The sequence below is a fragment of the Artemia franciscana genome, chromosome 13 (genome assembly GCF_032884065.1).
Source record: "Artemia franciscana chromosome 13, ASM3288406v1, whole genome shotgun sequence".
NCBI classification, from domain to species: Eukaryota; Metazoa; Arthropoda; class Branchiopoda; order Anostraca; family Artemiidae; genus Artemia; species Artemia franciscana.
In genome coordinates this window covers 45,683,286-45,706,981 of record NC_088875.1, presented here as the reverse complement: position 1 = coordinate 45,706,981, position 23,696 = coordinate 45,683,286, and the positions used below count along the sequence as shown (strand labels likewise).

Below are 23,696 nucleotides of genomic sequence, written 5' to 3'. Positions count from 1 at the left end.
ATATTTTCTGATCTTTGAAACCTCATTGAAGCTGAAAACAGTTTCTTGTGCTTCATTTAAGAAGAAGATCTGTTTTATAAGGATTTTTTTCATAAAACAAAGATTTTTAAGGATCATCTAAGGTCACTTCCCTGTACAGAAAAAAGGAATAGAGATAGGTACTTCAAAATATTTTCCCAGGACATGCTTTAGTCTATAGACCTATCCCTAGATTTTTTTTTCCTAACTAACCCCATTCCAAGACAGCAAAAATTAGCTAAAGTAGACTTTCACCATTTCGCTTACAGGACAGAAACTAAAGCTGTAGGCTATTAGCTCAGTTGTTAGCACTTTTCCAATTTGGAAAGTTTTCTCAAATGTCCATTTTACCTACTGCACCCACAAAGTCAAAAATTATCCAATTCCACCATAAGCAAAATCATTCTAATGCAAGGCTAACACTAAATAGAATACTTATCCCAGAGGACAATCAAATTAGTTATCTAGGGCTCATACTTGACCAAAAACTAAACTTCCACCTTCACATCACAAACACAATAAAAAAGTGCAATAGAAAAATAACAATAATTAAAAGGCTACTAGCCACACCTTGGGGCTGTAATGAGAAAACACTACTCCAATTTTATAAATCATATATAAGACCCCATATTGATTATGGCCTCATAGTTTATGGTGCTTGTGCTAAGACCCACATGCAAAAAATCGAAACAACTCAAAATGATATAATTTGTCTTATATTTGGTCTTAGGAAACCAACAAAAACTAAGTTTCTGCTTACTGAGAGTGGACTATCACCAATAAATGAAAGAAGAAGATCTCTACTAATTAAATACCTTACAAAAATTGAAGCCAATGATTCTCATACCCTGTATAACTGGTTAAGAAATCCATCTATGTTTAGAGGCATTGCAAATGAATATGCGAATATCCAGAAGAAGTTCCCAGTGCCAGTAAAATCTATTGCACCCACATTCCCCCAAACCCCCCCCCCCCCTTGGAGTTGGTCAATTCCCATAATAAAGACTGACTTCTCAAAGCAGACCAAAGAAATCACCCCCATTGCTTTTATTCAGAAAAAATTTGCTGAGCTAAATAATGTTGCTTATAAAAACCATTTCCATATTTTTGTAGATGGGTCCAAAATGAATGAGAAAGTGGCAAGCAGAGCATTCTTCCCAACCCATAATATTGCTTTAGGAGAGAGATTACACAATAATTCATCTGTAATATCTGCCGAGCTAAATGCCATAATTATGGCATTAGATTTCCTCATGGTTAATGAATATATGAATGTTAATATTAAAAATATTGTAATATATTCTGACTCTTTGTCAAGCCTTGAGCTGCTTTCTTCAGCTTCTCAATATAAGATGGATATTGAAACATTTCTTTGTCTTAGAATTATTGATATTTTTGCTTCAAAAGGTATTTTAACTCATATCCAGTATATTCCAAGCCACTCGGGTATAATAGGTAACCATAAGGCAGATGAAATAGCAAAAAATGCTTTAAATATTAACCAGCCAAGTGGGAGACCAATCCCCATTAGAGATATTTACCGCTGGAGACTTACAGAGGTACTGCTAAATAATAGGAATCCAACCCTATCACCTTTCCCAAGTAAGCACCTTTCCAAGATTTATCATAGAATTTGGTCAGGTTCAAATGGGCTAAATTTTCAGGCATTTTCATATCATATCCCTAATTCAAGTGGCAAAGTTCCCTTGTCCCCCCTTTGCAGTTCATGTAATCTTAAAAATGAAACAATAGATTATTGCCTATTGTAATGTAATATGCTGATGTCTGCACAGTATACCCTGTGATGTAAAATGTTAGAATGCTTCAAACATCACAAAATTCCACTAATTGCCAAGAGTCTTGCTGACCATACTTTCTCACAGAGCTCAATATATATTCTCCTATAATTCAACTGCTAGTATCAAAGATATACTTCAAGAAATCTGAGCAGATACAAATTATATAAGACAAACCAGCTCCATAGCTCTGTCAATCTCACAGAGTGAGTCAAAAGGAAAAGGGCTGACTAGTATTGACTGAAAAGCCCCCAACTGCTGAAGAAGAAGAAGCACACTAGACTTGAAATGCTATGTCCATGAGGACAAGAGTTCCAGTGCTGCTGGTTATTTTTAAGGCATGGGGGTCAGTGGTGTGACTCTTTAAGCTCATCCAGAGTCAACCCAGCTCTAAATAAGTATCTGGAGAAATCTAGGGAAGGTAAGCAGGATTGATGTACAAAAGCAAAGGATGGCTGCCCCCCAAACCCTCATTATGCTTTAAAGTCTAGTGCTTTTTTTAATTGCAAAAATCAGATAGGTATAGGCCTAGAAAAAAGGCAAATTTTTGGGTGTTTTGACTAGCCTGCTAGATAAAAAAAAAAAAAAAATCAATTTGGCTTTGGTATAACTGCAGGGATGTAGTAAACAATGTCTACCATTATTGATTCTCCTGTCAAGTGTGATTAATATTCTACAGGTAAAAGGCCATAGTGCTGCAGAACTTCTTCAGAGAATGGGTAGTGTGTATAGGGAAAATTCATGATTGATGGTGTTGAAAGTTTAAAGATGGCCAAAATGATGTGCATGATGAAGGGAGCCAAGGATGCAAGTCTGTTGTTTCAGATGATCTGGTTGAACAAGTTGACAGATTGGTTAAAGAAAACACAGATTCACCTTAATTGCTTTGTCTATGGAATTTCTGGAAGTTTTAGAATCTTGTTTGTACTCTGTTGCCACTGAATGGTTGGGCTAAAGAAAACATTGTGTACATTGGGTCCCAAGAACGTTGACCGACAACTGCAAAGCTCATCAAATGGCATCTGCTTTGGAATTTCTTGAGTTTCATCACCATGAAAGAGCAAACTTTTTAAAATTAATTAGAAGTAGAATCAAAACCTCAATTCAATAAAACACACCAGAAACAAAACAGCAATCATAACAATGAATACTTTCATGTTCTTCAAAGGAATTCAAACAAACCTTCAACAACAGAAAGACCATGGCTACTTTGTTTTGGGACCAAGAAGGTGTGTTGCTTGTAGAATTATGGAGCATGGAACCACAATCACTAGAGCTATTTATTGTATAACTTTACATTAGCTAACTTGGGATGCTGCCTAACCTTGATGAAGTTCACACTCCCAACAAGAGTCTACAGGAGGTAACACCACCTGATCTTGCTGGTCAATGCAGTTTAAGGTAATTATTTCTGTAGAGCCATTCAAAACAAATAAAGAGGAAATCACACTGCTGAAGTTGTTCTGATCCATGACAATAATCATCTGCACACTGCTTGTGCAAGTCAAAGGCTTCTTGAGTAATTTCAGTGGGATATCATTGATCATCCACCACATAGTCCTGACTTAGCACCCCAACAACTTTCATATTTTTCCTGAACTGAAGACATGACTTGGAGGGAAGTACTTTCAAACCAAACATTCAAACTATTGTCAAGGACCATTTGAATTCATTGATGACAACAATATTTGAAGAGGGCATTTCAGAGCTTGTCCAAAGGTCTGACAAACTTCTCAATATTTTTGGTGATTATGTTGAGAAGTAACTATAAGCATATATTTTGATGGTAAAATTATTGTTTAAAATGAACTTGTCTTTTGTTTATAGCCAGTTGATAAGATAGAATACAGAATGGGACTTTACAGTCTCTACAGGCAATGCTGATCTCCATCTCATGATCCTCCAGCCAGGAAGTACACTGAGGGGCTGGGTTCAGAAATTTGTGTTTTTTCCTTCCCACACCCTTCCTGTTTTCCTTTTGCAAATTTCTCCAGGTACCCATTTAGAGCTGGTTCAACTCTGGCTGAGCTCACAAAGTCACATCACTGTACCAAACTCCAAACCAAGCAACACCATGACTCAAACCCCTGTCTTCATGGAGAAGAGATTTCAAGACTAGCATGCAAACAACTTGGCTGGGACACCTGTATAGCCAATTGGAGGTTGAAAAAATAACTTTGTACAAAACTAAAAGAAAAGACCAAAACAATGACATTCTTTCTTTATAATACTTTATATAATGGTGGCTCTGAGGTTAGAAATAAGTTACTGAAGATTATGAATATGATTTTCGAAAAAAGTAGAAATACCTAATGACTTTAGGAAAACCTTAATTAAACCACTGTATTAGAAAGGTGATAAGAGGAAGTGTTGTACTTATCAAGGCATTAGTCTGGTCTCTTTAGGTAGCAAATTACTTAGTAATATGATACTCTTTAGACTGAGAGATGCTGTAGACAAAGTTTTAAGAGAAGAACAGTGCACATTTTAGAAAAGATAGAGGATGTGTAGACCAAATTTTCATTTTTAAGTTAATAATTGAGAAGTGTCTTAGTGGTCAAACACCTTTGGTCCCCAGTTTTATAGATTATGAGCAAGTGTTTGATTCTGTTGATAGAAGAGATTTAGCAAAGGTCTTATCCTCTTATGTTATACCAGACAAATACATTAAAGTGATTAGTACTATGTATGATAATAACACTGCTGTGGTTAAAGTAGGAAATGAGGTTATCAGGTGGTTTTGTATTAAATCAGGAATTAAGCAGGGTTGTGTTCTATCCCCCTTTATATAGATTATTTTGATGAACTTTGTCTTAAGGAGCACAGGAAAGGCAATGGGATAGACTTTGTCTTAAGGAGCACAGGAAAGGCAATGGGATAAACAACAAGTAGAACACGAATAAGGAAATTTTTTACACAAAATTAAACGAATATTTTGACCCTATATCCTTGACAAAACAAATGAAGAAAAAACGAATATAAAAGAACTCATGTTAAAATACAATCTTTAAAACTAAATTACTTTCAAAACAGCCTTAGCATCATTACTTCAAGAAAGTTCAACCAGGACTGGTACATCAAGCAAAGTGAAAAAAGACAATTCATTCAAATTGAATATAAAACATTTAGAAACAAATTCTTAAAGCTAATCTTGCCTTTTTGGCAGCCAGCCTAGAAGGTATATCCATAACAGGTTGAGTCGAATTGTTTACTGTTTTTTTAATATAATAAGTTAAATCATTTTAATTAAATTTGTATATGAGACAATAAGTGAATATTCTCCAAATCTTTATTTAAAGAAGTATTACTATTTATTTGATTCTAATTCCAATTGCCTCTCAAATAACCTGTTTTATGTCTAAATCATTGTTAATAAGGGAAGTTTCTTCAAAAGGCGTTTTATGGCTAGGATTGTCAAAGATGTGACTACTTAAAGCAGAATCAAAAGAAATATTGGTACATCAAGTAAAGTGAAAAAAGACAATTCATTCAAATTGAATAAAAAACATTTAGAAACAAATTCTTAATGCTAATCTTGCCTTTTTGGCAGCCAGCCTAGAAGGTATATCCATAACAGGTTGAGTGGAATTGTTTACTGTTTTTTTAATATAATAAGTTAAATCATTTTAATTAAATTTGTATATGAGACAATAAGTGAATATTCTCCAAATCTTTATTTAAAGAAGTATTACTATTTATTTGATTCTAATTCCAATTGCCTCTCAAATAACCTGTTTTATGTCTAAATCATTGTTAATAAGGGAAGTTTCTTCAAAAAGCGTTTTATGGCTAGGATTATCAAAGATGTGACTACTTAAAGCAGAATCAAAAGAAATATTTGTACTATTTAGAATTTAAAGCTTTAGTTGTGTTATGTTTCTGCTGTTTCTTTGTGTTATCTTTGTGTTGTGGAAAAATAAGCACAAGTCCTAGATACATGATTGACATAACCGGAACGGATCCGCTCTCTTTGGGGTAGCTGGGGGGGGAGGGTTAATTCTGAAAAATTAGAAAAAATGAGGTATTTTAACTTACGAATGGGTGATCGGATCTCAATTAAATTTGATATTTAGAAGGATATTGTGTCTCAGAGCTCTTATTTTAAATCTCGACCGGATCTGGTGACATTGGGGGGGGGAGTTGGGAGGGGGAAACCTAAAACTTGGAAAACACTTAGAGTGGAGGGATCGGGACGAAACTTGGTGGAAAAATAAGCACAAGTCCTAGATACATGATTGACATAACCGGAACGGATCCGCTCTCTTTGGGGTATTTGGGGGGGGGTTAATTCTGAAAAATTAGAAAAAATGAGGTATTTTTAACTTACAAACGGGTGATCGGATCTCAATGAAATTTGATATTTAGAAGGATATCGTGTCTCAAAGCTCTTATTTTAAATCCCGACCGGATCTGGTGACATTGGTGGAGTTTGGGGTGGGGGAACCTAAAATCATGGAAAATGCTTATATTGTAGGGATCGGGATGAAACATGGTGTGAAAAATAAGCAGAAGTCTTAGATACGTGATTTACATTATTGGAACGGATCTGCTATATTGTGGGGGGGGGGCGTTAATTCTGAAAAATTAGAAAAAATGATGTATTTTTAACTTACGAAGGAGTGATTGGATCTTCATGAAACCTCATATTTAGAAAGACCTCGTAACTCAGATCTCTTATTTTAAATCTCAACCGGATCAAGCGCAATTGGGGGGGGGGGGGGGGGGCCGAAATCTTAGAAAATACTTAAAGTGGTGAGATCAGGATGAAACTGGATGGGAAGAATAGAAACCTGTCTAAGATACGTGACTGATATAACCGGACTGGATCTGCTCTCTTTGGTGGAGTTGGGGGGGGGGTGATTTTGAAAATTTAGGTATTTGTAACTTACGAAAGGGCAACTAGATCTTAATGAAATTTGATATTTAGAAGGATCTTGTACTTTTAAGCTTTAATTTAAAATTCTGACCAGATCCTCTGACATTGGGGGGAGTTGGAGGGGGAAACCGGAATTCTTGGAAAACGTGAAAATTGGGGTATTTTTATCTTACGAATAGGTGATCGGATCTTAATGAAATTTGGTATTTAGAAGGAATTCATGTCTCAGAGCTCTTATTTCAAATCCCGACCAGATCTTTTGACATTTGGGGGAGTTGGAGGGGGAAATCTTGGAAAACACTTGGAGTGGAGGAATCGGAATGAAGCTTGGTGGATAGAATAAGCAAATGTCCTTGATACGTGATTGACAGAACCGTACTGGATTTGCTCTCTATGGGGGAGTTGGGGGGAGGGGTTTAGTGATTTGGCAAGTTTGGTGCTTCTGGACGTACTAGGACGATGAAAATTGGTAGGCATGTAAGGGAGCTGCATAATTTGACTTGATAAAGTCGTTTTCCCAGATTCGACCATCTGAGGGGCTAAAGGGAGAGGAAAAATTAGGTATTTATAACTTACGAGTGTGTGATCAGATCTTAATGAATTTTGATAGTTAGAAGGACATCTTGACTCAGAGCTGTTATTTTAAATCCTTACTGGCATAAAGCCTCTTATTTTCTTTTTTAAATCAATCTATTGATTCATAGAATTTTGTTAGAGCTTATACCACATGATCTCTTGGCTCTTAGCTCTTCTTGCCTCGTCGCAAGTGCCATATGAGCTTTTAGCTCTTGTTTTAATTTGTAGTGACTTTGGAATATATGGAAGGTACATTTGGGGGGGGGCTTGGTGGGAGCTTCTCATGGTAAAAGAGCCTTGATTTCATGGGTGTATCTTGCTAGTCTTTGTTAATTGTATTATTTATAAAGACAATAGGATAACCGTTTCCAAAATATATGTCTCTAATAAATTTTAGTTCATCTGTGATGTGAGAATCAGAGCAAATGTTTAGGGCTCAATCAACAAGAGAGCTTACAACAGCTCTTTTAATTTGTGAGGGGTGATTGGATCTTGAGAAATTGCCTATGGATTGTACTGGGTACCCAGCTGACTGACCATAGACTGTACAAAAAATGTGGTTCAATCCTGATTTCTAGGGCTGTAATGGAAGAAAGGTTGAGATGGCTAGGGCACATTCTGTGGATGAAAGATTGCCAAAAAGTGTCGTCTTTGGCCAACTATCTAGGACTAAACAGAAAACAGGTTTGCCTTGTCTTGGGTTGTAGGATGTCATAAAGAAAGGTTTAATGGAAATGGGAACTTCCATCTTTTGAAGACTCCACCTTTTGAAGTGCCCATGCTTCAGCACTGTACATGATTACTGTTATAATTTTAGCTTCCAAAATTCTAATCCTTGTGAACAGCTTTATCTTTTATGTTCTTCTAAACTTCTAAACTGTTCTTCTAAACAGCTTTATGTTCTACTTTAATGAACTATTGGGGAATACAAAGGAGAGGAGAGCCTCCAATCCCTCAGCAACCATACTGCACGCCTTATCATATGCTCATTTTCTCGATAAAAACAAAACGAAAACTATTTTTTTTTTGCTGTTATTAGCTAAAAACTTGTATGCATTAGTCCTAGGACCATGGAAATCGAGCACTTGTTCATAAACTATATATCTGAGGACCAAAAGAGTTTGACAACTAAGGCACTTCTCAATTATTAAACTAACAGTGAAAATTTGGTCGACACATCCTCTACCTTTTCTGAAACCGCACTGTCTTCTCTTAAAACTTTGTCTACAGCATCTCTCAGTCTAAAAAGTACGATATTACTAAGTAATTTGCTACCTACAGAGACCAGACTAATGCCTCGATAATTACGACGCTCGCTTTTATTCCCTTTCTTATATAGTGGTCTAATTAAGGTTTTCCTAAAATCATTAGGTACTTCCCCTTTATAAAAAATCATATTCAAATTCTTCAGTAACTTATTTCTAAACTCAGAGCCATCATATTTAAGAAACTCACCTACCACACTATCAGCACCTAGAGCCTTATTATTTTATAATCCTTTTAGTACTGTTGCTAATTTTTCTTCACAAAACAAATCTTCCTTCACCTCCAAGGTATGACAGACTTTTTCATTTTCCTCTGTATATTTTCCTGCAACTGTATCTTGCCTAACACATTTTAAAAATTTTCCGCCCATCTCTCTTTAACTCTTTCCTTATCACTAATTGTGGCCCCGTTCCTATCTTTAACTGGAACATGTCCCGAGTGACTACTCCCGCTCAATTTATACACATGACAGTACAAGATTTTAATATTTGCCGTCGAGGTGCATCTTCCAGGTCTTCGGTAATCTTATCCATGGCCTCCACTTCACACCTCCTTAGTTCACATTTTACTGCTTTCTCCACTTTCTTTACTTTCCTTTTGGTTTATATGATCCATCACTCAGATAATTCTTGCACAAATCCCTTCTCTTCTCTATTAAACATAAAGCTTTTGCACTAATATTCCTAGCTGCAGTCGTAACTTCCCTAAGACACCATTAGCAACTTCACAAATTGCTTTACTAAAATAATTCCATCCATCTTCTACATTGTCAAATTTTAAACTCTCAAGTTTAGTATTCAGTTGTTCCTGAAAAGTTTCTCTTAAGTCCTCATCCTGGAGTCTATCAACATCATAACTTCCTGGGAGGTAGTTACCCTTCCGACATTTCAGTTTTAAATTAACCGTAAACAATACTAGATGGTGAATAACTATTAGCCTACTATATATAAACACTGGTCAAAGTTTGTAACTTGTAGCCCCTCCCACGGGGCCTGTGGGGGAGTAAGTCATCCCCAACGACACAGTTAATAGGTTTTTCGACTATACTGAATAAAATGGCTATCTCAAAATTTTGATCCGGTGATTTTGGGAAAAATGAGCGTGGGAGGGGGCCTAGGTGCCCTCCAATTCTTTTGGTCTCTTAAAAAGGGCACTAGAAATTTTTCGTTAGAATCAGCCCTCTTGTGACATTCTAGGCCCACTGGGTCAATACGATCACTCCGGGGAAAAAAAGACAACAAACAAACAAATAAACACGCATCCGTAATCTGTCTTCTGGCAAAAAATACAAAATTCCAAATTTTTGTAGATAGGAGCTCTAAGCTCCTAGAGTAGGGTTCTCTGATACGCTGAATCTGATGGTGTGATTTTCGTTAAGATTCTATGACTTCTAGGGGGCTATTGTCCTTTTTTTTTAATCAGGCAAATTTTCTAGAGGTCAGTTCTCATAATTTATCATTGGTATTTTTTTGGGGATGGGAGGGGTTTTGGGCCATGGAGAATAGGGGGTTCAGCTCCCCTAAGTTTTGGAATAAATTATTGTTAATAAGTTGCTTTTTATTTGGGGGGGGGGGGGGGTCGGGAAATTGAGGTCCATAGGTGAGTTGTTTTTAATTTCGGAATAAAATATCGTTAACAAGTTTTTTTTAAGAAGGGGGTCGGGCCGTGGAGAGAAGTCTAGGGGCAGCTCACTTAAGTTTTGGTTTATCTGATCTTTGAACCATTTTCAAAATCGTCAAATAAGAACCTTTTATCTCCAAACCCCCCCCCCCCCCGGATATAACATACAACACTTGCCCTAGGGCTCTGGAGATGGTATTGACTCTGGAATTTTCCTAATCCGATCTTTAGACTTAATTTAACAAAATGACTATCTCAAAAATTCAATCGGATGGATTTGGGATAAAGAAGGCAGGAGGAATAGTTGTCTTCTGGTCCCCTTTGACTCTTAAATAGGGAACTAGAGCTTTCAATCTTCAATAGAGTGAGCCCCCGACGAATTTATACGATCATTCCTTCCTTAAAAATCTTACATGCCCCCAGTGCATATTTACAAACTTCTGAGGGGCTCTGAGGGGCTGTGTAAATCCCAGAGCTTTTGTTATATGATTTTTGGTCTATTTTGGACAAAATGAAAATCTCAGAAATTTGATCGGACGTATTTGGGGAAAAGACGTTTGGTGGGAAGGGGGCTATTTGCCATTAGATTAGTTTTGACTCTCAAAAAGGGAATTAGAACTTTAAATTTCTAGTCATTTGAGTCCTCTCCGGTGTCACGCCTCGAATATTCGGTTTCCGAATCTCGAATTATCCGATTTCTCTTTGTTTTTCTCTAAATATCCATCCACTATCTTTTTCCTTTCAGTATTTTTTTATTTTATCGCTCAATATTTAAGTTCGTCTATCGAATACACCATGTCACGCCTCGAATCTTTTCTTGCAACTCATCGATCATTTTCTGTTTTGCAATTTCAAGTGTTTTTTCGATCTTCAGATGAGGGAAGCTAAGGCCTTAATTTAGTTCTGAAGGGCTATTGTTTACTCTTAAGCAATTTTCACATAATTTTAGATTAATCCGAGCAAATATATGAGTAGAGGGGGAGGCTACAATTATAATGAGTAATATGCTGGATGAACATAATAGTTCTGGTATGAATTTAGAGCAAAAAAAAAAAAACGTTTGATAAAGCAGGATCAAATGCTCAACTAAAGACAGGGACCCTTCTTCAAGAAGCTTAGCATAAATGCCATCAATACCACAGAAAATCACCAAAGAACAATTGACGATAAAACTGAGGGCATTGTTAAATTTGAGTAAACATTCTTGCAACTCATTAATCATTTTACAACTTTTCAATCTTTACACTTTGCAATCTTTTCTTACAGCTCATTGTTCATTTTCTGTTTTGCAAGTTCAAGTGTTGTCCGCTAAAAGACAGGTCTATGTTTGCACTGAGAGTCCTCCTTGCCTTTTTAGATGGTAAACTTTCATTATTTTGACACATTTGGGATAAAAGTTAGCAGATGACATGCTGTCCCTAAAGCCAGGGTACATTAAGCATAGCAGACTGGAATAACTTCAAAATCTGGCGATGCATTACATATGTAATCTGGTGATGCACAGTACATGTGAAATTCACAAAGCACATAATATGGCAAAGTGCTGAAAAAAAGAGAACAATAGAAGATGATATTAGTTACATTAAAATGTTTTTGAGTTTTAATTTAATAGATAAAAATATGTCAGAGTTCTCCCAATTCGCCCTAGTGCATTTACATATAATGCTTGACTACTAAAGAAAAAAGAGGAAGGTTTTTTAAAGGAATGGGAAGCTGTTTGCTTATGTGTTGGCCAAATGCTACAACACACTTGCAAAATAACAGTGCTTCTAGCAGATGTTAAACCCCTTCCAGTCCGTAAAACATGTTCTATTAGAAGTGAAACATAAAAACGGACTTTTCCAAAACTCTGAGTATGTTCTATGCTACAACACACTTGCAAAATAACAGTGCTTCTAGCAGATGTTAAACCCCTTCCAGTCCGTAAAACATGTTCTATTAGAAGTGAAACATAAAAACGGACTTTTCCAAAACTCTGAGTATGTTCTATGCTACAACACACTTGCAAAATAACAGTGCTTCTAGCAGATGTTAAACCCCTTCCAGTCCGTAAAACATGTTCTTTTAGAAGTGAAACATAAAAACGGACTTTTCCAAAACTCTGAGTATGTTCTATGCTACAACACACTTGCAAAATAACAGTGCTTCTAGCAGATGTTAAACCCCTTCCAGTCCGTAAAACATGTTCTATTAGAAGTGAAACATAAAAACGGACTTGAGCATTGGCCAAATGCTACAACACACTTGCAAAAAAACAGTGCTTCTTGCAGATGTTAAACCCCTTCCAGTCCGTAAAACATGTTCTATTAGAAGTGAAACATAAAAACGGACTTTTCCAAAACTCTGAGTATGTTCTTACATTACTTAGGATAACATCGGTAAAATGAATTTTTAGCCAAAACATTCATAATTTTTTTCAGGAGAATAAGGCAGTCAGTCAAACATGCCAAAGACTAACAAGAACAGGGAGAGAAAATCAAAGAAAGGACCGGATAGATTAGAGTATCTCTCACAGCTGAAGTCTGAATTTGAAGAAAGCAGGTCAGAAGGTAAACAACATTCACCATGCATTCAGTAAGCTTATTAAAATTGATTTTTTAATTTATGACGTTTAATAGGCAATTGTATTTTTTTTAATTATTTTCGAAAGTTCTTGTTAAAACCTATTAAGTTATATACTTTAATGTTAATGTCAGAATAACTGGAGGCAGCAGCCCCCCCCCCCTGCCCAGGTCTAGAACCGCCACTGGTTTGTAAGATTTCTTTACATGAAACACATTTTGATGCTCAAAACCCATTCAATAGAGCACAGTAATTCTGCTTGTTCAATAAGTTGTCGCAATTAATTGCAAAACCTCTGTCGAATGTGGCCTCAGTTGTCAAACAAACTGCTTAGTTTAAATTTAAAAAAAAAAATCCCGAGATTGGTAGGTCTTTTGAGAAAATAATCTATATATATATATATATAAAATAAGTTGTCTGTGTGTGTGTGTGTCGAGTGACGTCATGTTTGTGTGTCGACTGACGTCATGTTTGTTGATTGACGAAATTACACACCGGGACATCAGGACACAAATGACGACTGGGACACCGGGACATCTTATATCTTCTATATATATAAAAATAAGTTGTCTGTCTGTCTGTGGATCAGGTGACGTCATGTTTCTGTGTTGACTGACGTCATGAAATTAGTTGTCGTCATTTTTGCTTTGACGGTGACGTCATTAATGGTATTTAAGACATGCGTTCACGGAAAAATGTTTAATTGTAAAATGACTGAAGAACCTACAATGGCAACAGCCGAGGAAGCTGCTCAAAGAGTCTATGCCAAAAAACTTGCTGCTGATAGAGAAAGTAAGAAAAGAAAGCGTGCCGAGGAATCACAAGAACAGCAAGAAAATAGGCTTGCGGCTAAAGAACGCAAAACCGCGCAGTTAGATGAAAATCCACTTGGAAAGCGAGAGTCAAAACATATCAAAACTGAAAATGATAGCGATGATGATTGGGTTTGGGATTTTGACTTGGATAAGGTCATCAATGCCTACCAGATTTAAGTTAAAAAACAAAGGTTCGGCGATATGTACTTCATAGTGACGCTGAAAAATAAAGAAGAAAAAAAACTGAAAAAATGTAAAAAAATAAAAAAAACTAAAAAGAAAAAACACTCAAAGATAAATTACAGACCGGGACACAAATGACGACCGACACAGAGGGAATATAAATGACGACCAGGAACCTCAAAGAAAAATTACAGACTGGGACACCCGGACACAAATCACGACCGGGAATATAAATGACGACCGGGACGCAGAGACACAACTACAACGGGGACGCCGGGGGCACAGGCGGGATATATAATTGACGACTGAGACACAGGGATTGTTTGAATAGAAATTACAGACCGGGACACCGGGACACAAATGACGACCGGGACACTGGACACAGGGAATATAAATGACGACCGGGACACTCAAAGAGAAAATACAAACTGGGACACCAGGACACAAATGACGACCGGGACACAGGGAATATAAATGCTATTTATATGCACAGACAATGGGACAGCGAAGAATGTTGTATATTCGCATGTTTTACGTAGTTAAAAATATATATTTATATCTATCTCCATTCACAGGTGGGACACAGGGACACAGCTACAATGGCGCGTAACTAATATGGCGCGTAACGACTTACGCGCGCGGGGGGGGCTTGGGGGGGCGCGAAGCGCCCCACCAACTAGGTGTTGGGGTGGCGCGAAGCGCCACCCCAACAGCTAGTCTACATATATATAAATAAGTTGTCTGTCTGTGGATCAGGTGACGTCATGTTTCTGTGTCGACTGACGTCATGAAGTTAGTTGTCGTCATTTTTGCTATGACGGTGACGTCATTAAAGATATTTAAGACATATATGTTCACGTAGAAATCTATTAATGTTTAAGTTTAAAATGACTGATGAACTTACAATGGCAAAAGCCGATGAAGATGCTCAAAGAGTCTATGCCAAAAAACTTGCTGTTGATAGAGAAAGTCAGAAAAGAAAGCGTGCCGAGGAACTACCAGAGCAACGCGAAAGCAGACTTGCTGCTAAAAGAGAAAGTGAAAAAAGAAGGCGTGCCGAGGAATCACAAGAACAGCAAGAAATCAGCCTTGCTGCTGATAGAGAAAGTAAGAAAAGAAAGCGTGCCGAGGAATCACAAGAACAGCAAGAAATCAGGCTTGCTGCTGATAGAGAAAGTAAGAAAAGAAAGCGTGCCAAGGAATCAGAGCAGCCTGAAAGTTATCGCCTGGCATTCAGGTACAGCCCAGTCGATGATTATAGCTTGAGTAGATGTGTTCAAATCAGGACAATGTCTAAAATTTGTCCCTATTGCAAGGCCTTGAAATTCAATGGTGAAACAATGGGAATGTATTGTGCCTCAGGAAAAGTTAAACTTCCTCTATTGGCTGCACCACCAGAGCCATTGAAGACTTTCCTTACTGGAACTACGTCAGAATCTAAGCGTTTTTTGTCAAAAATCAGAAAATACAACTCATGTTTCCAAATGACGTCGTTTGGAGCCCAAATTGAAAATCCAGATCAATTTATGTCTACTTTCAAAGTAAAAGGGCAAATTTATCATAGAGCAGGGTCCCTTCTACCATTCTCAGGCGAGAATCATAAATTTTTACAATTGTACTTCATCAGTGATAGAAATTCTGAATTGAATGCACGTTACAATCGTTTTCCAATTGCAACATCTTTTCCACGAAAATAATAATTTAGTGCGTCTGTTCAAAACAGCCATAGATTTGATGCCTACTGATACGCATAAAATTGTTATTTCCGCTGACAAAACGCCTCCTGGCCAACATGTGCGTAGATACAATGCTCCAACTATCGGCGAAGTGGCAATCGTTATGGTCGGTGATCAGTGTTTACCTCGAGATATTATTCTTCATAAGCGAAACGCTCAGTTGTTAAGAATTGCTGAAACTCATCGATGCTACGATGCCCTACAATATCCTATCATTTTTTGGGATGGAGCCGACGGCTATCACTTTAATATTAAATTGATGAATCCAGCTACTAACAAAGAAATGAATAAGAAATGCAGTGCAATGCATTATTATTCCTATAGACTAATGATTCGGCAGGATGAAGAAAATTATATTTTAAAATGCCGTGAATTGTTTCACCAATTTGTCGTTGATATGTATGTTTTGACCATTTGTCGTTGACCAAGCTCCGCTCTGAACAATACATTCATTTGCGAGATGCAGTTATAAATGACGGTAATACCACAAACGTTGGAAGATTAACAATTTTACCTTCGTCATATGCTGGCAGTCCCCGTCATATGCATGAATATGCTCAAGATGCTATTGCGTATGTTCGTCTCTATGGTCGTCCAGATTTATTTATTACATTTACATGTAATCAATCTTGGGACGAGATACTGCAGCTTTTACTTCAAGGCCAATCGGCGGTTCATAGGCATGACACTACGGCCCGTGTCTTCCGGCAAAAGTTGAAATCACTGATAAACTACATTTTAAAACTTGAAGTGTTTGGGTCAGTGCGATGCTGGATGTACTCAGTGGAATGGCAAAAACGAGGTTTGCCACACGCACATATACTAATCTGGCTACATAAAAAAATTACTTCGAACGAAATTGATGATGTGATTTCCGCTGAAATACCTGATAAAAATATCGATAAGGGGTTACATGATATTATTGTAAAAAATGTGATACATCGACCTTGCGGTGCACTGAACGAAAATTCACCATGCATGGCCAAAGGAAGGTGCACAAAGCAATATCCTCGACTTTTAGTATCAAAGACAATTACTGGCAATGATGGTTACCCACAATATAGAAGAAGATCTACTGAAGATGGCGGTAAAACAGCAATAATAAAGAAGCGTAACGGTACCACCATCGAAGTAGATAACCAGTGGGTTGTTCCATATTCCCCATTATTATCAAAAACATTTAATGCACACATAAATGTTGAACACTCTAACTCCGTAAAGGCAATCAAATACATATGTAAATACGTCAACAAAGGCAGTGACATGGCAGTTTCTGGCTTGCAGCCCGAAATCAAAGATTTCGACGAAATCGTACAATATCAGGCTGGAAGATACATAAGCAGTAATGAAGCTGTTTGGCGAATTCTTTCATTTCCGATGCATGAACGTAGTCCAGCTGTTGTTCACTTAGCGGTACATTTACAGAATGGTCAACGTGTTTATGTCACGGAAACCAACGTGCAACAAAGAGCCTTGAATCCACCTGATGCAACATTAACAGCTTTTTTTTCGCTTTGCAAAAATGATTCTTTTGCAAAAAAACTGTTGTATACTGAAGTGCCTTCGTATTACACGTGGAATACTAAAAATAAAGTATTTGAACGTCGAAAACAGGGTAAGTCAGTCGACGGCCAACCTACCATCTTCAAAGATACCACGATAGGAAGACTCTACACCGTTCACCCCAATCAACATGAATGCTTCTTTCTACGCCTGCTTTTGGTGAATGTACCCGGTCCGACATCCTTTGAGTATTTGAGAACTGTAAACGGTACTATACATGACACTTACCGTAGTGCATGCCAAGCTCTGAATTTATTGGAGAATGACCAACACTGGGATAACTGCATCAATGACGCGTGCGAAACGTCAACTCCAAGTCAAATTCGTGCATTGTTTGGCATCATTTTAACAACTTGCTCTCCATCAGCTCCTACAGAGTTATGGGGAAAATATAAGTCAAAAATATAAGTAAAATATACTCCATCGAAAACAGTTAGAGACGTCAGATATGACTTTTGATTTTACATCAGAAATTTATAACTACACTTTAGTTATTATAGAAGATTTGTGCGTACGTATGGCAAACAAACCTCTTCAGGATTTGGGAATGCCTTCACCTAACCGTATCGCTGCTGTTTCGACATGTGTAGAATTGGATCGTGAACAAAGTTACAGTACGAGTGATCTATTGTCGTATGTACAAAATAACATTTCCGAGTTAACGTCGGAACAAAAGGACATTTATGATACGATAATGCATTGTGTCGATAACAACGTTGGAGAAATTTTCTTTTTGGATGCGCCAGGAGGTTCTGGTAAAACGTTTGTGATAAAACTGATTCTGGCATCAATTCGATCAAAAAATGATATAGCGTTGGCAATTGCGTCGTCCGGAATAGCCGCAACATTGCTGCCTGGTGGAACAACTGCTCATTCCGCTTTGAAATTGCCTCTGAATTTGCATTCTACAGAAACTCCCACGTGCAATATTTCCAAATCATCTGGCATGGGGAAAGTATTGCAGCAATGCAAACTTATTATTTGGGATGAGTGCACAATGGCACACAAAAAATCGCTCAAGGCTCTGGATCAATGCTTGAAAGATTTGAGAGGCATGTCGAAACCCTTTTGCAGCACATTAATATTGCTTGCGGGAAATTTCAGGCAAACATTACCTATAATACCTAGATCAACTCCTGCAGACGAAATGAATGCTTGCCTGAAAAATTCTAATTTATAGGCACACGTAAAAATATTAAAATTAACTACAAATATGCGTGTCCGATTGCAAAACGACGACTCTGGTCAAACATTTTCAGATCAATTGCTGGCAATTGGAAACGGAAAGCTCCCAGTAGACTCAATTTCAGGACGTATACAACTACCTGCTGATTTCTGTAATTTAGTGACGTCCAAAAATGAATTGATTGAAAAAGTATTTCCGAATATTCTAAAAAATTATAAAAATAATAAATGGCTAAGGGAAAGAGCGATTCTCGCACCCAAAAATATAGACGTCCACGAAATCAACAATATTGTTTTGACCAAGATTCGAGACCAGGCAGTCCTTTACAAGTCAGTCGACACAGTTTTGGAACCAAATGAAGCGGTTTATTATCCATCTGAATTTTTAAATTCCATAGATCTTTCAGGGTTTCCACCACACGTGCTACAACTAAAAATAGGCGTAACCAATAATACTTTTAAGAAATATCAACCCACCAAAGCTTTGCAATGGCACGCGACTTGCCGTAAAAAAAACAATGGAAAACCTAATAGAGGCCACAATCTTGACAGGGCCTTTTGAGGGTGAGGCTGTTCTTATTCCTCGCATTCCCATGATTCCAACGGATCTGCCTTTTCAATTTAAAAGATTGCAATTCCCAATTCGATTAGCATTTGCAATCACCATTAATAAAGCTCAAGGTCAATCATTAGAAAAATGTGGTATAGATCTTAATACTGATTGTTTTTCCCATGGACAATTGTACGTTGCATGTTCGAGGGTCGGTAAACCTGACAATCTATTTATATGTAGGGACAATTTGACAGCGAAGAATGTTGTATATTCGCAAGTTTTACGCAGTTAATTTGTATTGTATCTATCAAAAACGAGTTGTGTGTATGCATGTTTGTTTGTTTGTAAAAAGAGCGTTTGCATATGACGTCATTATTAGTACATAAGGCTTTGTATATGCACAGACAATGGGAAAGCCAAGAATGTTGTATATTCGCAAGTTTTACGTAGTTTGAAACACATATATAAATCTATCTATATTCACAGGTGGGACACAGGGACACAACTACAATGGCACGTAACTAATAATGCGCGTAACGACTTACGCGCGCGAAGGGGCTTGGGGGGGCGCGAAGCGCCCCACCAACTAGGTGTTGGGGTGGCGCTTCGCGCCACCCCAACAGCTAGTATATAAAAATAAGTTGTCTGGGTGTCTGTGTGTCGAGTGACGTCATATTTGTGTGTCGACTGACGTCATGTTTGTTGATTGACGAAATTACACACCGGGACATCGGGACACAAATGACGACCGGGACACCGGAACATAGGGAATATAAATGCCGACCGGGACACTCAATGAGAAAGCGACCGGGACACAAGGAATGTTCGATTAGCAATCACCATCAACAAAGCACCGGGACACAAATGACGACTGGGACACAGGGAATATAAATGACGACCAGGACACTCAAAGAGAAATTACAGACCGGGACACCGGAACACAAATGACGACCGGGGCAAAAATGACGACCGGGACACAGGGAATATAAGTGACGACCGCGACACTCAAAGAGAAATTACAGACTGGGACACCGGGACACAAATGACGACCGGGACACAAATGACGACCGGGACACAGGGAAACAACAACAACGGGGACGCCGGGGGGCACATGGGGATATATAAATGACGACAGGGACACAGGGAATGTTCGATTAGCAATCACCATCAACAAAGCTCAAGGGCAATCATTAGAATAATGAGGTATAGATCTGAATACAGATTGTTTTTCCCATGGACAATTATATGTTGCATGTTCAAGAGTCGGTAAACCTGACAATCTATTTATATGCACAGACAATGGGACAGCCAAGAATGTTGTACATTCGCAAGTTTTACGTAGTTAAAAATATATATATATATATATATATATATATATATATATATATATATATATATATCTATATTCACAGGTGGGACACAGGGACACAACTACAATGGCGCGTAACGACTTGCGCGCGCGGGTTTTTTTTTATGATCTTCTCTTCCACATCGCCTTTTCTGTGAATAACTTCGATTCTCCCTCTCACATAAGCTTTCACTGAGCATGGTGATGAATCTTGCCTTATGTGTTTTTGTTGGATAGAAATTCGTCCATGGGTATTTGAAGATCTCCAGTAAACAGCACCTCTCTTCTGTTGAATTTCATATGTCTGCTTTGTGGCTGGTCTTTTTTTCTGGTCCTCCATCATATCCGTTAAAAAACCACTGTAGGATATGGGTACCGCGTTTTGATAAATGCCAAGTACTGGTCGAATATCATTGAAATGCTGCTTATAATCATCCACTGATGTCTATTTGTAACATAAGGCTTGGTTTGTCTCCTTGTGAGCCCGTGTTGTCAAAGAGTGATGAAGGAACTGTACATAATTTATGTTTAATGCAGTCCATTTCTGTTATGATTGAACGTTTTTCAACAGCCAAGAATGTCTGGAAGACTAGGCTAGGATCTATGTGCTTAATGTGCTATGAGCCTGCTCTCTTGGCTGTCATAAGGGTTACATGTGATTTCCTTCTTGAAAAATAATCCTTTACTTAGTTGTCGAGCATACCATCAAGAATCACTTTTCTCACTTTTACAGCTTCTTCCGTGTTTGATTTTAAGGGAGCCATGATCTCTTTCACTATATTCCTCAGTCCTTCACAATCTTCGAATATATTTGGATTTTCAAGCATTTTTACAGCAAACAATGTGCCTTCGTTGTCCCATTTTTACCTTCAGAGCCCCATCTCCTTCTTTTGTTCGCTTGTCCAGTATTTCTTTCCTTTAAGCTCCTGCATGAGATAGTTAACTTCACTGCAAGCAGAACGTGACATAACCCAAAGATTTTGCGCAAATTCTGTCATTCCGCCTCCACCAGTAAGGCCTCTGGATGTCTTAAGACTCTTCATAAATTCCTTTTCTATAACCAGGTCAGCTGAAAACCCAGTCCACTGCCTTTCTGAGGGCTTTGTCGTATGAAGACCATCGTCGCAAAAAGTTCAGTAAATTTCTGGGTGATAAACAAATAGCTTTTTTTTGGAAGGTAGAAAATGTATTGCCCTCCATTCGTTTTTGACCCTTAAAAGGGCACTAAAACTTCCAACTTCCAATCAAATGAGCTCCATCCGATCCAAATTTCATACGACCACCCGTTTCGTAAAAGTCTTGGGCATATAGTAAAATTTCAATTGAGTTCGTTTTGGGAAAAGAGGATGTCAGTGAGGGGGGTGGGGCTAGTTGCTCTCAATCATGTTTGACTCTTAAAAGGGAACTAGAACCATACATTTAAATTTTCAGTTGATAAACGGATAGCTTGTCCATTTTTTTGGGAAGTATATTCAGTCTATTTTCGTGTTTGTTATTTTAAATACTGTAAATTTTTACTTAGTTTTGCGATTTAAAATTAAAGAGCAGTTGGAATTAGCTAGGATAAAGAGGTATAATTTTATCATAAGTCTGAAAATTTTCTCTTTATGTAAAACTTTTCCCCGTTTTTTTTCCAGAATTAAATAATGTTTGATTTTTATGCTGTTGTCTTGTTCCTACGTATTTTATTCCGTTTTGTTATTACGCCCGTTTAACATCTGTGCTTTGTTTCGTTTGTTTAAGCATTTCGTTTTTCTTTTGTAACTTTATTTGTGTATTTTATATGCTCCTCAATTTTGAGAGAAATAAATAAATAAATACTGGTTGTGATCTGCCGCTGCGAGATAGAGAAGCTGGCTTTTTGCTACGTTCAGATGTTCTTTCCACTGACCGAATCTCTCTGCCTTTTGTAACCACTGAATTATGCCAACCATATCAAGGTACTATATCCGAAGCTTGACTCTTTTGTTTCCATCGACTGTTCTGTTTCCATCAAGCTCGAGTGTTCTGTGTCCAGTAAATGGAAATCAGTAGTGTTGGATGGTGTAATTTCGAAAGTGATGGACTAATTACTGAGTTCAATTTATACTTATAGAACACTAAGCCACTGACACACGTTAAATTTATTCGAGAATACTTTCATGCTCCTTTCCTTTCCTTTTTTTTTTCTTACATCACCGATAGCTCCATAAAAGTTATTTCATCCTAGAAAAGGTTCATGATTTATTTTTTTTGCACTCCTCCTTCGCACTTCTATGGAAGGTATTGCTTGACAAGTATGGCAGCAAAATCTGTTACCTGTTACCGATTCTGGTACTCACAGCGAAGTTTTTTTTAATTATTACGATTTCCATTTTTTCTTGTTTTTGCCATTCAATAACATAGGTGTCACATTTGTAGGTTCTAAGTCCTTTCTTTTCTCTTTTCATTATTTACGAACAAGAAAACCCTAGAAAGGACACCTTACACGCTAAAATAGGAAATGTCATTGTTTTTCGGAGATAACCCCTCCCACTTCAAACGCTAAAGAGGAATTTCCAAAAATATCCCTGTTATACTGGTGATGGACCATTTTACGGTCAATTCCTTTATCTACGATCCCAATAACCCCTCAGAAGGCATCTTCTTTTATGTGCTATTAAGTAATGAACTTTTAGCTGATTCCCTCCTCCTCTGCACTTTAAAGGTTAATTTAACCAATTTCGCCTAGGAGTAGCAACGCCGATTTTAAATATGCTAATAAGCGCGTTTTTTCTCTATCAAACGTTATAAAAGTAATCTTTGTTGCAACTTGTTCAAGGTCTACCCCTTTTCTGTTGTATCTTTATTGTACTATTGTACTTCAAAAAGTGATACTGGGGATGTTTTATAAGCCTATTTTATGATAATAAAAAAAATATTCAACTTATTAGATCCATGTTCGACATACGCCAACGGTGAGGTCGGATTTTTCACCTGAGATCGTCTGCGCTAAGGCTTACAATGCCCTTCCGCTTGAACTTAGAGGTAGGAGCTCCCTTGGTTCTTTCAAAAAGAGAATAAAAAAACATCTTGTTTTGAAATAGATTAAATTGAATAAAGAATTTAAATAAATAGGGGATTTTAGTCATTATTGAGTAATTTTTGTGTGTGTGTGTGGTGATTGGAATGGTTTGCTCGTGGATGAAAAGGTAGGGACTTGTAAGAATGTTTTTGCTGGTAGGGACCATGGTTGTATCGAAGAGTGAAGGGAGAGCCACAGTGCGTAAGATTATGTATGTATACCGAGTGAACTGAACTGAACTGAACATTCCTTCTCACAAAAAAAACTATAATTCTTAATACAAATCAATTCAAAAATCGGTTGCATTAATCACCAGAGAAACAACTCATGCCCAATCCAATGGTCTTTCATTTGCGGTTTGTTTTTCTTCGGTCATTTTTTCTGTCTGTAGGCTATTGGTTACTTCAAAAGCTTAGCTTTTTCTTTCGCACTGTGAATACCATTGAGGAAGTTGTTGCAAAAATATATTCTTAGTCTGTTTGTTTATTCACTGGCTGAAAATTACCGTTGTTTGGTTTCCTTTTTTCTTAATTATTGTTTTTTCTTTTTTTTTTTG

General features: G+C 37.4%; 1 protein-coding gene across 2 annotated transcripts in view; it reads left to right on the top strand.

The window, feature by feature from the left end:
• LOC136034994 (armadillo repeat-containing protein 7-like) overlaps positions 1–23,696 on the top strand; it is a 39,831-nt gene that overhangs the window by 1,090 nt on the left and 15,045 nt on the right. For both annotated transcript variants that reach the window (XM_065716562.1, XM_065716563.1), the window contains exon 2: positions 12,573–12,701. In XM_065716562.1, the coding sequence (XP_065572634.1) occupies positions 12,596–12,701 (106 nt within the window). In that variant the 5' untranslated portion in view covers positions 12,573–12,595. The remainder of the gene's footprint in view (positions 1–12,572; positions 12,702–23,696) is intronic.